An 18,159-nucleotide genomic window follows, 5' to 3' on the forward strand; every position below is an offset into this window, starting at 1 on the left:
TGTCACTTTAAGGATGCTTTCCCAGAAACAGCTCGATAGGCTGACTAGGAGCACAGAATACAGTAATCTCCGTCTGCAGCTTAATCTCCAAATACGCAGCACTGAAGTGACAGTAACAATTAGGCCCACAACAGCTATTTCATCAAAACCCTCCTGCCATTTTTGTTTTGGGGGTAACATGTATCCTCTAAAATGAACAGTTCCTTTTTGGTGACAGTTGAGGGGCTCTGAAAAGAGCCTTTTCGGATGAGGTATATTAATAGGAGACGGTGTAAGATTTAAGCTCTTTCCCCGCGGATGCGACGGGCGAGCTGGATGTCCTTGGGCATGATGGTGATGCGCTTGGCGTGGATGGCACACAGGTTGGTGTCCTCGAAGAGCCCCACCAGGTAGGCCTCGCACGCCTCCTGCAGCGCCATCACGGCCGAGCTCTGGAAGCGCAGGTCGGTCTTGAAGTCCTGCGCGATCTCGCGCACCAGCCGCTGGAACGGCAGCTTGCGGATCAGCAGCTCCGTGGACTTCTGGTAGCGGCGGATCTCGCGCAGGGCCACCGTGCCGGGCCGGTAGCGGTGCGGCTTCTTTACGCCGCCCGTGGCCGGCGCGCTCTTGCGGGCCGCCTTGGTGGCCAGCTGCTTGCGCGGCGCCTTACCGCCTGTGGACTTGCGAGCGGTCTGCTTAGTGCGAGCCATGCACAGACAGCGCCAATTACTTAACAGTAGTAAGAGGAGCCAGTCGTCCCAATATATATATGGACCCTCGCGTCTTGATTGGACAATAGACTGCTGCCTCCCTCGCCTGCCCCGCCCTTCCCCGCCCACAGAATTGGTTCTGGGCTTATTCCTCAAAGAAAAGGAAGCGTTTTCCCGCCTCTACTTCGGTCATTAGGATAATGTACAGAGGAAATATCTTGTTGGCTTTAAAAGACTGCAGGATGAATCAAAATTCTTAAAGTGTTATCTAAAGAATCTCAAAGTGCCTTGCACTATTTTAAATACAGTACAAGATGTCATGACTGGGTGCTTGACAAGAATAGTTTACTGAATAACATAAAAGGGAACCAGCTTATGATAAAAGGAGGCATTGAAAGTCGAAATCCAGCCATGTTCTATGCTAGTAGTCTCAAACTTCAGCGTGCTTAAGAATCTCTCAGCTTATTAAAACGAAGGTCGGCCAACTTTTTCTGCAAAAAAGGTATGATAGTATTTTAGGCATTGCTCGCTATACTGTATCATTACTTTGCCCTTGACGTGGGAGTGCGAGCGCAGTTAGGTTAAATAGGTTAAATGAGTTCGGCTTACACTAAACTTCTGTAAAAACTGGCAACGCAGCTAATTTATCAGAGAATTTGCCACTGTAGGTGGAAAGGCTGACAAGGGACTGCCTGGGGACTGCGACCACGCGCAACTTAAACTCAACTTCAAATTTTTAGCCCCCCCCAAACCAACCCAACACTACTGCTCCAAAATACTTAAAATGGGCCTTAATGCCTACAGCTCCTTAACAGATTTCGTGGGTGGCCCTAAAAAGGGCCTTTAAGTGACGTTATAATGCCTTAGAACAACTCTAGCCACCAAAGCCGTACAGAGTGCGTCCCTGGCGCTTGAGCGCGTAGACCACGTCCATAGCGGTGACAGTTTTGCGCCTGGCGTGCTCAGTGTAGGTAACGGCGTCCCGGATCACGTTCTCCAGGAACACCTTCAGCACCCCACGAGTCTCCTCATAAATGAGACCGGAGATGCGCTTCACCCCGCCACGCCGAGCTAGGCGTCGGATGGCGGGTTTGGTAATCCCCTGGATGTTATCGCGCAGAACCTTGCGGTGGCGCTTGGCACCTCCTTTCCCCAGGCCCTTCCCACCCTTGCCGCGACCAGACATCTCAACAACTCGAGTTAGTATAATACTCCAAGTCACCCGGGCGGTGTTTTATATAGTGGTATATCGGACCTGGTTGGGAACCGCTCAGGCCAGCTGCGTCTCTTCAGGGAGGATCCAGACCCGAAGCCTCGCCCACGTTTTCAGCACACTGGAAAGGGCGGTGCTTAAACTACTTGGTCAGAACCGACGCCTAATAAAAATCCCTCAGCCCAACTTCGACATTGTGTTGCGCTCGCCCGCCCCTGGAGGACCTTTCTTTTGGTTTGGTCAGGACTTGCTGTCCGTTTTGTTTTGTTTTGTTTTGTTTTCTGCCGTCTCTTAGCGACTTGTGGCTGCTGGAATGAATGGCGCATCTCAAGAGCGATGATTGTAGTCATTTGGGAGCTTTTGTGAAACCTCGTGGCTGGCTGCCTGATTATAGATAGCTTCCAGGTGGGGTTCTTCGTCGTTCTCAGCGTTAGTGCCCTACCCCTTTTCCTTACTCATCCTATCACCTTACTTTCCCTTCCCTCACTGGCTGCCACATTTTGGGGGGTAGTACTGGCTTTTTCAAATTTTCTTCATCTCACTTAGAAACACTTCAGGAAGCTGTTTGAGGAAGGTCATCTTTTACCTGCAGTTTCCTTTGGTGAGTCCATGAACAAGTGAAATGCCTCTCAGGGATTACCGCCCTGCCCCCCTCCCCCCGCCCCCCCCCCCCCGCTTCTCTCCTTTGTTGAACTGAGAAATCAAGTGCACCCAAAAACTCCATGCCTTTAATTTACAAATACAGTTGCTTTGCCAATGCTTTGCCCTGGAAATATTTATATTCACATCTATGTGTCCCACAGGTGTGATTCTCTTTGTTAAAATAATTTGTTAAGCCTCTTCTCCCACCTTCATGGAGGAAACAAACTGACTGCAGATTTCTCAGCTTAAAAAGTTTGAGAATCTTAATAACCTATAATGGAAAAGAATCTGAAAAAGATAGATATCTGTATGTACATAGATATATAAATATATTTGAATCACTTTGTTGTACACCTGAAACTTACATAAAATTGTAAATCAAATATAATTCAATAAAAAAAATTGAGTTTGAGAATGTTATCTTATTTAAATTAAGTACTGTTCAAATGCTTCCTTTTTGTCTTTCTCAGCAAATAATGATATTGCCTGATAAATTCTTGTTCAATAATTGGGATAAATATTTAGGAGTTGTTTGTTTGTTTCTCACATTAGGAGAGATATTCTTTTCTGAGAGAAATGTTGGCAATGCTTTACAGTCCATAGAATTCCTTTCCCCTTCAATCAGATGAATAAATGAGGTATACTTGCCTTTCCAATGTTCTGAGGGTTGCTACTGATTCACACTTGTCTGGTTGACAATTCTTAATGTTCTTAGTTCCAAGTGTTGGGCTCAATCCTTTTCATTATCACTGTATTTTCAATTTGATGTGCCACACGTTTATTTTCTTGACACTTGATTTTGTTTTCTCTGTTTTGGTTAAACCTTTGGAATTAGCTGGTAGATTGTGTTTACATCTCTTATTTTTCTTTTTTGTTTTTAATTTTTTTCTCTTTTATTGTTCTTTAATTGTTCTTCATTCAAAATTAGTTTACTGACTAGTAATTAGCACCTTTCCTAATTCTCATTTCTCCTGTCCCCAAAAACACACACACACTAATCCAAAACACCACTAGCCATTTGGAGTCTTTTCAACTCCATGAACTTAACCTCTCAAATCTTTCCTTCCATTCCATACAGTCTTATTTCTCCACATAGATTGGCCTTTTACCAAGTCAGAACCTTAATGGAAGCATAAAGTTTCCCTTCTTTCTTGGTCCTACCTCAGAGCAATCACCATCCTTACTTTCATCTTTAAAGTTTCCTTAAGCATTTATGCCTCCATGCGTTATCAAGACCAATTTAAAAATTTTGAAGATGCAGAATCTACTGCCCTTCCTGGCCTCTTCCTCTCTTCATCTTACTACACCTTCTTTTTATTTATTTATTTACTTTTGGCCGTGCCACGAGTCTTGCAGGATCTTAGTTCCCCGACCAGGGAATCGAACCCGGGCCACAGCTGTGAAAACACTGAGTACTAATCACTGGACCACCAGGGAATTCCTCACACCCTCTTTCTTGAAGTTCACTCTGCCCTGTTCTTGTCTGCTCATGGCTTGAAATCTGATTTGCAAAACCCTTTAAGAAACCCCTTACTTTCTCCTGAAACTCTCTCAAAACCTAAATGTATTCTCTAATATACACAGCTTTTCATGCTTAACACTCCCTTCTTGTTTTATATAATGTCCTGCCTTGTTTCCAAAATTTTATAATACCATGGTCTTTATAGTCGCTTCTAAGTGTCTCCTAATTTAGCTAGTTATCATGCCTGAAATATATCAAACAATAGCTGCCAGAAACTCTGATTCCCTTTCATTCACTTCAACTTACTAGCATCTGCAGGGTTGGATACTGAGAAAACAAGAATCAAAATGAAGGTGTGGGTCCCTTGGGGTAGGGGTCCTCTGCTGCCTCGCCCTCTTGGGTTTACAACAGGGACAGAGGCTAAGAACACAGTTCCTAAGCTTCTAATCTTTAAAAGCAGACTGGTTTCTATAGACTGAATGTCTCTGTTCCCCCAGAATTCATATATTGAAACGTAATCTCTAATGTGAGGGTATTGGGTATTTGGAGGTAGGGTTATTGGGAGGTGCTTAGGTCATAAGTGAAGGGCCCTCATGAATGGGATTAGTGCCTCTATAAAAGAGACCCCATTGTCTCTTCCACACTGAGAAAATAGCCATCTATGAATTAGGAAGTAGGCTCTTACCAGACACTGAATCTGACAGCACCTTGATCTTGGACTTCCCAGTCTCCGGAACTGTGAGAAATACATTTCTATTGTTTATAAGACACCTAGTCTATGGTATTCTGTTACAGCAGCCTGAGCAGACTAAGACACTGGTACTCTACAAGTCATGCTTTAAAAATGTACTCAGATTTTTTGCCTTTGGTTTTGGTGGTTATTCTGGATTTGCTTGTTTGTTTGTTGTTTGTTTTTTAAAATAAAGCTAGAAAATGCTGTTGGAGATCCTGGCACAGGTGTGCCCAGGTATGGACTGATTCTTGGGTCCAGCTCTTATTTTTGCCATTTATTGGTTTCTTGATCTCAGAAGAAAGAGGGAATTTCTTATTATGTGCCACTATATTTTATTTATTCCCTTGTATTAGACCAGTGAAGTCTGTCCGATAACTCCTAACTGTTCTTGTTTTTTCTCTTGCATCTGTTATTTATTATTGTGTAGTGAATTACCAGAAAAGTTAGTAGCTTAAAACAACAAATGTATTATCTCACACAGCTTCTGAAGGTCAGGAATCAGAGAGTAGTTTAGCTGGGTGGTTCAGGTTCAGGGTCTCCCAAGAAGTGAAAAGTTAAGCTGTCAGCAGGGGCTGCAGTTACATGAGGTTTGACTGGGCCAGAGATGGCTCACTCACACGGCTATTGGTAGTTGCCCACTGACTGTTGGAGAATGCATCAGCTTCTTATCGTGCCGGCGTCTCCACAGGGCTGCCTGAATATCTTCCCAACATGGCGGCTGGGGGGTTCCCCCACCCCATCCCCAGCAAGTGACCTGAGAGAGGGCAAGCAGGAAACACAGCACCTTTTATGACTTAGTCTACAAAGTACTTATTGTCACTTTGGCTTTATGCCACACCAGTCTCTAAATCCAGCTCACATTCAAGGGGAGAGGAATTAGGTTCCTTTTTTTTTTTTTTTTTTTTTGGCCGTGCTGCACGGCTTGCGGAATCTTATTTCCCCAACCAGGGATCGAACCCGCGTCCTCGTCAGTGAAAGTGTGGACTCCTAATCACTGGACCGCCAGAGAATTCCCTAGGTTCCATTTTTTGAAGGGAAGATTATCAAAGAATTTTTGGATATTTCCTAAAACCACCTTTTCTACAATCAAACTTAGGCTTCAAATAGAACATGTCCTCATTGACCCATAGTACACTTCTGAGATCTGAAGTTCAGATCTCAAAAGACTCCCAAATCCCAGCAGATGTCCTTGCTGAGGAGAACTTCTGCCTTTCCACTTAAAGGAAATCAGGCTTTTCTGCCCAGCTCTTTCTTTCTTTCTTTTTTTTTTTTTTTAAACGATTTCTCCTCCTTTATTTTCCTACAGTCATTGGAGGCTTACCCAGATCTCGTCCCCTTTCAGGGTTTGTTGAAAGAATCCCAAACAGATTTACTGGCTTTGTCCTCCCAATACTTGGCTACCTTTAGAAAAGACAGACTTTTTTAGAGCTAGTGAAGGATTTATATGTGCCTCATCTAAACCCGGGGAGCTATTACCAAGTTCACATATGAAAAGACGTGTGAAAATACTTTGGAAACTATAAAGCTTTATATAATTGTTGTCATCAGTATTATATCTACTCCCCATAGAATTCAAAAAGAATCTGTGATGAAATGTGTAATGCAGAAGGTGGGAAGCACTCAGTGACTGAGGCTATCTTGTGTCTACAAGGTTGCTAATCAGCAATACATTCATTCAACTAGAATTTAATGAGCACCTGCCTGTGTCAGGCTTTTTCTATTCTGGAGAAACAACAGTGAACACGAAAAAATCTTTGGCCTTATATGTATATGGTGAGAAAAAAGGGGCAAAACTCGACTTTTAAAACAGGTTCACACAGAGTTGGGAGACTACGCTCCTGGAGCTAGTATTTCATACTTGTGAGTGTGACTTCATGTAAGGGATAAGGAGACACGGGGAAGTCCACACGTGGTGTGGGGGGTATTACTGTCCCAAACGGGCTCACTGTGGCTTCTGCCTCAGGGAAGTCACCAGATGTTGATGGCATGCATGGTGCCTGTGGATTACTCCTCGCGCACATCTGCATTAGGGGGCTCCTGAAAGCTGTCAAATAAAAAACAGCTAATTTGTTAATTTTACAGTATTAAATCTTGGAATGGGTGTGAAGGAGAGTAAACAGTTCAGAGCTTTATCCCGTAGCGTTACGAGGTGCTACTACTAAACAGTTAGAAATGCAATTCTCATGAGAACAAATATGCTTAGTTTGAACACCCTGTAGCTTCAGCCAGATTCATTCTTTCCTTTTGGAGTTGTATAAAAGAAACTGAATTAGTACATTAGAAGTCTGCCCACTACTGTTAGATCCCGGGCAAACCACCAACATTGTCTGGCTTAATCGAGATGTACTCTGCCCCTCCTGGGACCCTGGACCTGGACAGTTCAAATCAATAATTGATTAGGGCATGCAAAGTGCTTGTCCTTCCATGCCCTGCGAATACATCACAGAACAGTCAACCAGAACTCCGCATCCCGACTATATCCGAAGTGGGGGAGGGACTGGCTAATATTTATGCTCTGAATCCGTTTACTTGGTTGACACAGTTCTTTTGTTGACTGATTCCTTCTAGTGAAATCTTTGATTACTCAGGGTCCAGGTGACCTCAATGCTGGAGACACTGTTGCCCTTATAAGCTGCTGTTCAGCAAGTCCTTTTAAATAGCTAACAAAATGAACACGGCATGTGTAGCCTTGGCCAGTACTCTGTATACCCATTTTGCATGACAAATATTATGTAGTTCCTGGAGAGAACCCTTCTCCCCCATTTTCTAAATACCCATCCTAGTATAACAGCTACTCTCAATGAGAACAGAAGTGGCTCTTAAAAGAGCCTTTGGGAGGAAGCAAATGCGCCCAAGCCAGATTAGAAAGGACAGTTTATGCCCTCTCCCCGCGGATGCGGCGGGCGAGCTGGATGTCCTTGGGCATGATGGTGACGCGCTTGGCGTGGATGGCACACAGGTTGGTGTCCTCGAAGAGCCCCACCAGGTAGGCCTCGCACGCCTCCTGCAGCGCCATCACGGCCGAGCTCTGGAAGCGCAGGTCGGTCTTGAAGTCCTGCGCGATCTCGCGCACCAGCCGCTGGAACGGCAGCTTGCGGATCAGCAGCTCCGTGGACTTCTGGTAGCGGCGGATCTCGCGCAGGGCCACCGTGCCGGGCCGGTAGCGGTGCGGCTTCTTCACGCCGCCCGTGGCCGGCGCGCTCTTGCGGGCCGCCTTGGTGGCCAGCTGCTTGCGCGGCGCCTTACCGCCTGTGGACTTGCGAGCGGTCTGCTTAGTCCTAGCCATGTTTCAACGCTAATGCCGCGAAAGAAGCAACTGAGCGCTTCCAGGACCAGACTTTATACAGATGATCCGATCCTGATTGGCCACAACTTTGCAGGAGTAACCTGATTGGCTTTTAATTCAATCTTTATTTGGTTTTTACCGCCTCTGAAAAGGTTTTGTTTTCCATACTATTAATTTTGTGATTTCTATTTTCGCAGGAAAGAATTATGGCTGTACTCCATCCTGAGTTTATGGTTTTCGACCAAAACGTTAAGATTTCACCAGTAAAAAAGGAGTCTGGTTCAGAATTTGTGGAAGTCAGCGCCTAAACTGTCCTAAAAGAAATACATTTTTTCATTGGAGAATTTTTCCCTTTTCAGATAATGTGGGGGGAAATTACAGCAAAATAATGTATTTGCTAGTCTCTCTAAATAGTAGTTCCATTTCATAACTGCATCAGGATCTGCTTTTAATGACTGTACCAAGACCTAAAATAAAGTTTCAGAATAGACTATGGCACACCGGCCTCCTGAACACAGAACTTTGCCTAGCGTGGTGTGGGGAAGGGGGAGCTTGATGTGTGCTTGACTAAATACTAGTAAATGACTATCTGACTTCATTAATTGATTTTGATGCAATCAAATGGCTGATTGGCCTTTAATATGTAAATTGTGTACTTAGCAGGCCTGGAGTAATGATACGTTTACATTGATCAGTGATTAGGTGTTTTCCTGTAAATAGGGGTAGCTCTGAAAGGAGCTTTCGAGTAGGGGCAGTTTTAGTTAACTAATGGACCATCGGGTTTTAACGATGAAGACCCAGAAACAAAACAAAATTGGTTTAATATGTAACATATTTGCTGGAACAAATAATCACCGGAAATGTGTTCCTGGGGAGGGGACAATAAATGAGGCCGCTTTCATGGTTTTACAATCGAGTAAACTGCAAACTAGTTTTTACCAGATGAGTTAACGCATGCTCGGTCAAATCAACAGGGGGACTACATATTGCAACATACAGTACTGTAAACTTAGCCAGGGATTCGTGATAGGTTTCAGGACAGTGTTCAGTTCTTCAACAGAAATTGTGGGTGGCTCTGAAAAGAGCCTTTGTTCTTAGAGATTGGAGTATTAATTCAGACCTTACTTGCCCTTGGCCTTGTGGTGGCTCTCAGTCTTCTTGGGCAGCAGCACGGCCTGGATGTTGGGCAGGACGCCGCCCTGAGCGATGGTGACTTTGCCCAGCAGCTTGTTGAGCTCCTCGTCGTTGCGGATGGCCAGCTGCAGGTGGCGCGGGATGATGCGCGTCTTCTTATTGTCGCGGGCCGCGTTGCCCGCCAACTCCAGGATCTCGGCCGTCAGGTACTCTAGAACCGCGGCCAGATACACCGGCGCGCCGGCCCCGACCCGCTCGGCGTAGTTGCCTTTGCGGAGCAGGCGGTGCACTCGGCCTACGGGAAACTGGAGCCCGGCCCGCGAAGAGCGGGTCTTGGCCTTGGCGCGAGCTTTGCCGCCTTGCTTACCACGTCCAGACATTGTGCAATGCTTATGCACCTACACCAAAAAAGACTGAAGAGAAAAAAAACCCCACAACTTATAACCGCAGCTGCGCGCGAAAAAGAAGCTATTCCATTGGCCAAAGTTGCTGTCCCATTTTAAACAAGACAATGCAGTTCCTAATAATGCGTGTTCTGATTGGACAATATTGAAACAACGTCATCACTAATATTAGCCAATCAGACAAAGAACTTTACTAACCCTTATTTGCATATTTTTGTAAATAAAAAGGACTCGACCGACTCACTATTCTTACTTTGCTTCTCGGGAATCTTGTAATTTTTTTCATCATGCCTGAGTTGGCTAAATCCGCTCCGGCTCCGAAGAAGGGGTCCAAGAAAGCGGTGACCAAGGCCCAGAAGAAAGACGGCAAGAAACGCAAGCGCAGCCGCAAGGAGAGCTACTCTATCTACGTGTACAAAGTGCTGAAGCAGGTCCACCCGGACACCGGCATCTCGTCCAAGGCCATGGGCATCATGAACTCATTTGTCAACGACATTTTCGAGCGCATCGCGGGCGAGGCGTCGCGCCTGGCGCATTACAACAAGCGTTCGACCATCACTTCCAGGGAGATCCAGACGGCCGTGCGCCTGCTGCTGCCCGGGGAGCTGGCCAAGCACGCCGTGTCCGAGGGCACCAAGGCCGTCACCAAGTATACCAGCTCCAAGTGAGCCGGCCCGCTACCACACATGACCCAAAGGCTCTTTTCAGAGCCACCTACACTTTCAGAGAAATAGCTGGTGCACTTGCCTGTAGTCTAGCTTCTCTCGGGAGAATAGGGTGCTGGTTTGGGAGCGGAAAACGGGGTAAAAACTTAAAAAGCCCTCCGTAAACATTCTTCTATACGCATTTATGCAGTGTCATGCAAACTTCGTATGGATTCTTTGGCGTCCTTTGAAAAAGATTTTCAGTTTTGCCCTCAGCTGCAGTAGCCAAAATTTTGCTTTTGTTTACCCTTTTTCAACGCAAGGAACGCTCCCCGTCTCTGATTGGGCAGCAGCACTATTTGAAAAGCCCGCCATGGGCTGCAATTGGCCAGATAGTCTGCCATCAGGGTTGTGCGTTTTGAAGAGATTTTCTCGAAAGTAAAAGGATGACTTGCTTTATCTGCGGGAATGCACCGGGCTCTGGAGCCAAGAGCCATAAAGCTGACAATTAACGGTACTGTGTTCTGCAGTCGGATCCTGGGCGAAATTAACCTCTCGATGTCTATTTCTCATCCACTACAGAATGGGTATGGTAACATTAGACTTGTCTATCCTACGGAGATCTTAGGGTGAGTTGAAATGATTTATGTCAAAGTGCAACGGGAATATTAAAGGTCAGGGACGTTCCTTAAGGAGAAAAGGTTGAACAAGGAACCCAGCAATTTGGGAAAGCCGCGTTCTTCCAATGTTTAATCGATGTGCCGGAAGGAGATATGCCAGGACTCGCTAGGCCGGGGGAGTAGTTATCTGGCAGTGATTTTAGAATCCACGATTTAAAATCCCGCGATAGAAGTCAGAGAACTCAGTATTTAAGAGAAGGGCATATTTACTTAACGCATGGACTAGCTAGTAATATTAGGGAATGGAATCTCTCAAGGCATGATCGAAAGTCCTCCAATTCCCCTCTCCCCTGCATCTTTCAACAGTGCCTAAATTCTTTTTTTTGCAGTTGGAAGCATTAACATTTTCCGCTACCCTGTCATCCCCTCTCACCAGTAGATGACTGCTATTGTAAATCTTTTTTTCCCCCATTAACAGCAAAATAAGCCCCTACTACCACATCCCCCATCCAGGCTGTAACATTTCCTGTCTTTCCCTGTTGTCACTTCCCTTAAAGTTGTAGGTATAGACCCTATCTCAGACAGTCTTGTCCCTGTCACAGGCAACAAGCCTCCAGGAATTCATGCCAACAGGTCAATGGGTCTGCAAAATATACGGGTTTGTCATTCACTCCTCTAAAATGAGATTCTTTTTCCAGTCCCTGCGCCCCTGTCATTAGGTCTTGGGAGTTGGCGACAAAACCTACCGACAAGCTACCCTACTTGGTGGAGAGCAGTCCCCTAATTTCATCCTGAACTCATCAGCATCATATTCATCCCCTCTTTCTATTATTTGCTTTTTCCGAGATTTTTTTCTTCCACTGTTAAGAGATCAGAGGGATAATTACCTTCAGAGTGGGTGAGATAAGAAGTATTGCCCTCTTCTGCCATCTTGTGGCAAGAAAACAGAAGGACCGATCCAAGGCGTCGTGTTTTCCAGATCCAACTGAAATGCTTCCTAACTTCAACTTTTTACTAACAGTGAGTTAGGATGAGTAGAGTGATCATTTCTGTCTCCCTTTAACCGCCGGATTTGTTAGTCACTTCAAGAGTCACTTGTGCGCATGTGAGAGAGGGAGAGAGGTATTGTTTTGTGCTCTGGTCAGAGCTGTGGAAATAAAAAGGAATAAAATTTAAAAAAAGAAATCAAAATATTCTGCACCCTAAAATAAATAAAAAATAATAGGGTCATGCTCACCCTAGTTCTGGTCCTCAAAGTAATAAATACTTGAATGTTTTCTGTAAATCTAAACACCTGACAGAACAATGATACCCTGGATTTTGCTAGACTGCTCTTTGAAGATGTGTCAGGACTTGTCAGGATAATGATTACCATGTGAGTTGCAATTTTTCCACCATGAACAGGCCAATGTGCACGTGGTAACCTCAGTCATTTTGCAGCTCCCCCTCCGACACACACCATTTTAAATACGTGTGTGTGTGTGTGTGTGTGTGTGTGTGTGTGTTTTCCTCAAAGTCTGACTCTTGACCTCTTTGCAGGTAGACTCTTTCCTTTACAAATGTTTCTGTCTCTTAGTCCTGCTTTGACAGTTTCTACTGCCTAAGTCCAAACAAACATCCTATTAAAATGCTTGTATTAGTTTGCTAGCACTGCCACAACAAAATACCACACACTGGGTGTCTTAAACAACAAAAATTTATTTTCTCACAGTTCTGTAGGCTAGAAGTCCAAGGTTAAGGTGTTGGCAGGACTGGTTTCCCTCCTTGGCTTGCAGCTGGCTGTCTTGCTGTGTCCTCACATACTCTTTTTTCTGTGTGTCTGCACCCCTGGAGTCTTTTCTTATAAAGATACCAGGGCTTTCGGATGAGGACCCTACCCTTATGATCTCATTTAACCTTAATTACCTCTTTAAAGGCCCTATCTCCAAATATAGTTACTTTGAGGTTAGGGCTCAAAACAAAGGAATTTTGAGGGAACACAATTGAGTCCATAACAGCATTTAGGCCATTTTTTCCATGCTTTGATCCCAACTTTCTATTCCAAATTGTCTTTCATAAACTGTTTACATTTAGTTTTAACTGCAGCTAAAGAGACAGTTGTGATATTCCCTAAACCAGAGGTTAGAAGTCAAATGCTCATGGGGGCCTAGCAGATAAAAGCAAAACTGGCTACAAGGTGCTTTTTGCTATTTTTCTTGAAGTACAAAGACTTCTGACACTGTATTTCACCTTCCCAGTTTTAGTAGCATATTTCACTGTTCTCTTAATACTACCCTACGACAACCACAGCACAAGGATGTTGATAAACGCCAACTAACACTTGGAAACTAAGGGGACCAGTGGGAACTGCAGAAAACTGAAGGCTACAGAGCCTATGCACTATGATTTCACTTGACTGTTGCCTCATGGGGCTGCAGGCTCAGTGTCAGTGAGTCTTTCAATTTTTTCAAGAGGATTTGCATTTTAATAAGGAATACTTCAAATTTTCAAAACTGGCAATTGTCAACAAAAAAATTAATCGGTCGATCTAAGAAAGAAATGGAAAATTTTATTCAAGCCAAATTGAGGCTGATAACCCAGGAACAGTCTCTCAGAAAGTTCTGAGAACTGTTCCACTCGTTAAAGATCAAAGCACAGTTAAGTTTTTGAGACTGAGACCTGTACATACAATGATGTGTTATTGACAGTTTACACAATCCAGATCTATGCATACAAATCAAGTAGTGGGTCAGGGCCATCATGGCCCCTTATGAGATTACAACATTACGATGGAAGGTTATCTCCTAAGGAGTAGTGACCCTTGATGAGATTAATAAGGAATGTTATCTCCTAGGGAGATCTGGTTAATACAGATGCACAACACACACTAAAGCGGAGGGAGGAGGCCCAAATAGGCAAAGAAAAATTTTATGTTTAAAATTTTCTTGTCTTGCCATAAAATATGAATTTTATTTCATCACAACTAATAAAAAATGTATAACACTGTGGACTAAACAAAAAATACCTGAAAGCTTCATGAAAACCTTAATCCCACAGCTGGAGAACTCTGGACATTAACAGAGATTTCTGTGTCCATGTCAAGCTGTCCAGTATACTCTCCATACCACCAAAACCCAGATCAAATGCCTGGATCTCCCCATCCTCCTAAATCCTCAACTGAAAAGAATCTGTTTCTCACTTGGCAGCTCTAGACAGAGCAGAGGGTCACACACACAGCAGGCATTCAACAGCTTTTTTTTTTTTTTTTGGCAATTTAAGTAAATGGATACAAAAGTGAACTAAACAAATAATAAAAAAAATTTAAACTCCCTACCAACAATGAGGTATAAGTGGTGAAAGTTGTTTGGAATAGTTTGTTGTAGATTAAACAGTTAATCAATAAACTCATTCTTTTCTAATTATGTCATATTTGTCTTACTGTGATGTATTCTCCTCTACCTACTTTTCTTTGGTCCTTTCAAATTTTTCTCCTTTTTTTTTTTTTTTTTTTTTTTTTTTTTTTAGTAACTGTTCTTCTTTCTCCTGTCTTACAATGAGTAAAATGAAAGGGGACGGTAGAGGCAGTACGGATCTTAGCGGAAGCTCCACCTCTTCCCTTCCTGGTTCCACTGCCTTCTGCAAATGGCCCACCCTGGTTCCCTGAACCCAGCTTGCCCCTCTCTCTCCTTTAGCTCCTTGTTTCCTCTATTTACATGAGGCACAGACTCAAATTCTGTTGAAATCAGCTCTCTAGTGAATCACTGATTTCTTTTAATATTTTTTTACTTTATCTCCACGCATATGGGAGAAGTAGGAAAAACCAATTGTCTTCTTCTGATTAACAAATATCACAAAGATAAAGATCTTGAGGAAAAAAGGAGCTGCCAATTAGCAGCTTATTACTAGGGCAAGACTTATTCTTTGAGAAAGACAATCACTTACAGACTTTTACAATTTAAATGTTACTTCGTAGTAACATGGGTCATAGTAACAATCTCTGAGGTCAATGTCTTTGAACATCATCAGAAATAGCCATTTTACGAAGCCCTACAGGATGTGTTCCTCTCTCCAGCACTAAAAAGTGTCTGTGTTTTCAAGGCTAGATCCTGGAATTCCACTGGTCAGTAGAGCGATAAAAGCAGGCCTGAGAATGAAAACTTGGCATTGGAGAAGTAAAAGGGGAAAGGAGGATTATTAACAGAAGGTGTATGAGTTGTCAGAGTAAGTTACCAAACTTGGAAGTGTGTGAATGGGAGCTGTGGACCAAAAATGTCACCTGTCACATCAGTAAACAAAGGATTTTACTGCAGCCTTCAAGCCATCAGCCACTGCCACGCACTGCCTGTGCACCCTGAGGGGCTTCAGGATGGAGAAAAGCAGGATACTGGCCCTAGGTAGTTAAGATACATATCAAAGGAATGATTTCAATGAGCCCAGACTCTTGCATCTTCCCACACATAAAAAAGCACTAAATTCATTAACTTGTGATGTCTGGTTTTCTTTAATTAGCAGTAATATTTTGATGTTAGACCACCCGGTGTTTTTGTTTGTTTGAACTCCTATATATCTTGACTCCTCCCTTACCTCTTCACAGCAGTCCCTCAAAGCTATCTGAGAGGCTGCATCCTGGGCTTAAGTCCTCAGCAGGTCCACGGAATAAAACATAATTCTCAACTTTTAGGTTGTGCATTTTTTTTCAGTCGACAGCTCGCAGGGAGTCCTTTCAGTGGTGCCCGGTGGGGTGGCGCCAGGTGGCTGAGCCTCCAGGATGATATGATCTATGGAGGTGTGCATCTTTGATTGCCTTTGAATGATTAGGCTATTTTACAACTCAGAGATAGAATGTAAGTTGTAGATAATTAATAAAATGCAAATGATTCCAGGTGATGGGTGTGGACAGGAAGGAGGGGGACAAAGGTAAACTGGTCTGAGTCCCATTTTCTTCCTCCAAACCTTATTGAATAGACACTCAACTCTCAGCCAGCCGATTATTGCCCCACACAAGCAGTTTCTAGGCCTCTCTAGGAAATTCTGAGATTTGGAAATCTCTATAGTCCAAAGCTATGAAGTGAAGACTATAATTGAAGAATAACACTTTGCGGAATCAGAAGGCTTGGGTTTTATCCACCACCCAGCCCTGCTGTCACTGCTACCACATTCTGTGTAACTTACTGGACGGTCTCATCTTCCTGGTCTGCTCCTGAACTAAAAGTGATCTCTGAAGTCTCTCTTCCAGCAGAAATAATCTGTTTCTAAAAATAAATCTCCTTCTTGCCGGTCACTTGAAGCTACTGCTAACAAATGTAACAGATGACAAACTTTGTTTCAATCTTGCAAAATGCTTTTTGTGGGAGCTGTGCTATACACAGAGAGTGTGCTTGGAGGCCCCACGATAAAATGACTATTGTGAGATAAAATTCACGTTTTATGGCAAGACAAGAGAACTTTAAACATAAAAAATTTTCTCTGCCTTTTGGGCTCCTCTCCCCGCCCCCCCGCCCCCCACCTCCCTCCCCCCCGCCCCCCACCTCCCAACTCCTCCCCCTCCCCCTCCCCATCCCCCCTCCACTGTGCATTATGTGTCTGCATGATTCATCGACCAAACCACTCCCATCAGCAGAAATACTGGCCTCAACCGTAAAGAACAACATTCTCCTATCACCAACAAGACAACTCCTTAAAAGAAAACCTTCCTTCTTGATCTTGTAAGGAGCCATGATGACCCACAACTTTGTACTTGAAGATCTGAATTGTGTAAACTGTAAATAATACGTCGTTTGATGTACAGCCCTCTGTCTCAAAAAACTTATATAACTGTGTTTTGACTTGTAATGGGCGGAACAGTTCTTGGAGCTTTCTGAGAGGCTGTTCCCTGGTTATAATTCTCAATTTGGCTTGAATAAAATTTTCCATTTCTTTCTCAGATCGGCTGATTAATTTTTCGTTGACACTATCATAACAGAGCTCTTCTCTTCATTTTTATGCATGTCAATAAGAAATTCTAGGTAAGCATGAATTTGCCACTGTGAGAAGATGCTCAATCTATGGTTACAATATCCAAGAACGGACTGAAAATTTATTTCTTAAATAGAACCCAGAAGAAAATAGTGAATAATATTTCATCTTTCTGGGCAATTTTTTCCTTTTGATTAATCACATGTTCCTCTGGTGATCTGTGAGATTAGAAAGCTTGTTACTGAAACACCTCAGATGGAAATTGTGTCTGCCATGGGCATCCATGTGAGCAAGACTGAAAATGAAATGAGATCTCCCCTGGTACCTAAAGTGATGCTTTACTGTGATAGGACTTTCATGTGGAAAAAAACTTAAATACAAAAAAAAAAAAAAATTTTAATACGATTGATAAAAGAACTTTAATGACAGGATTTCTAAAACCTCTATTGCCAGGTTCACAAAGATGTTGCCTTCACTTTAGAACCACCTGAAAATCAAATATGGCCCTTTGGCCTCTCAGTCCAGACATTTATGTAGACATTAGGTATACTCATGTTTAGTTATAGATTATTACATAGAAATAGACTTACTGTCAATGGTATCATAAAGGAAAGCCTTTTATGTGGGCACTTTGTCAATACTTTTGAAAATAAGCATTGTGTTATTTAAATGAAAACTTTAATATGAGTTGTTCTCAGGCTCTTTGCAAATAAAAATTATTCATTAAAAAAAAAAAAAAAAAAAGGAATGGGAGATATGCACATCAAATTCATGGTAGAGTTGCCCTGAGAAAGGAGATATTAGGACTGGGTTTGCAGCTGAAGAGTACTTCAATTTTATGTTGTTGTTGTTTTCCTTAAATATAAAAGAAATTTGTAGTTTATATACTATAATGTTAAATAGTAGATAGATTCTGTGTGGTAATTTTTGTACTCTTTTGTAATTTTTTAGAAGGTAAAAGAAGAAGGTGAAGAATAACGAAGAATAGTCGTGTTTGGTGTATTAGAAATCGTAGCTTTTAACGTATTTAACAAACGAGCAACGCCCAAGATGTGACAGGCCATGTTGTAGATACTACAGGAACCACAGGGGGACTAAATACTGAATGAATAAATAAAATATACTATATATTACATAGTGATAAGTGCTAAGGAGGAAAACAGAGCAGGGGGGAGAGATTGCTGAGAACTGTCATTTTAAATAAACCGCAACTCCCTTTAACCAAATCTCTGAAACTGAAATCAGCTATATATGGTTCTTTTTAACTCAAAATTTAAATTCTCGTTTACAATACAGTAGTAGGTAAAGATGGGCACCTTTCAGCGGATGGATTAATATTAATTCTCTGCTCTCTGAGATGGGGCACACGACATTAGAGACTTTCTGATTTGTGAATTA

The 18,159-nt window shown here is 43.1% G+C and overlaps 4 protein-coding genes across 4 annotated transcripts; 1 reads left to right on the plus strand and 3 right to left on the minus strand.

The window, feature by feature from the left end:
* Positions 1-278: 278 nt before the first annotated feature.
* Positions 279-8,025, minus strand: LOC132374325 (uncharacterized). Its single transcript, XM_059937906.1, has 3 exons — positions 7,621-8,025; positions 1,583-1,857; positions 279-708 (listed from the first exon to the last, which is right to left on the minus strand). The coding sequence occupies exons 1-3, from the start codon at positions 8,023-8,025 to the stop codon at positions 279-281; spliced, it is 1,110 nt and encodes a 369-aa protein (XP_059793889.1).
* On the minus strand, positions 1,564-1,878 carry LOC132374496 (uncharacterized). The gene has a single exon (XM_059938212.1). The coding sequence runs from the start codon at positions 1,873-1,875 to the stop codon at positions 1,564-1,566; it is 312 nt and encodes a 103-aa protein (XP_059794195.1). The 5' UTR covers positions 1,876-1,878.
* A 1,121-nt stretch (positions 8,026-9,146) lies between the features above and the next one.
* On the minus strand, positions 9,147-9,539 carry LOC132374479 (histone H2A type 1). The gene has a single exon (XM_059938192.1). It carries the CDS (start codon positions 9,537-9,539, stop codon positions 9,147-9,149), a length of 393 nt encoding a protein of 130 aa, XP_059794175.1.
* Positions 9,540-9,850: 311 nt separating this feature from the next.
* Positions 9,851-10,235, plus strand: LOC132374483 (histone H2B type 1-L). Its single transcript, XM_059938197.1, has one exon. The coding sequence runs from the start codon at positions 9,851-9,853 to the stop codon at positions 10,229-10,231; it is 381 nt and encodes a 126-aa protein (XP_059794180.1). The 3' UTR covers positions 10,232-10,235.
* Positions 10,236-18,159: the final 7,924 nt, after the last annotated feature.

The sequence above is a fragment of the Balaenoptera ricei genome, chromosome 11 (genome assembly GCF_028023285.1).
Source record: "Balaenoptera ricei isolate mBalRic1 chromosome 11, mBalRic1.hap2, whole genome shotgun sequence".
NCBI classification, from domain to species: domain Eukaryota; kingdom Metazoa; phylum Chordata; class Mammalia; order Artiodactyla; family Balaenopteridae; genus Balaenoptera; species Balaenoptera ricei.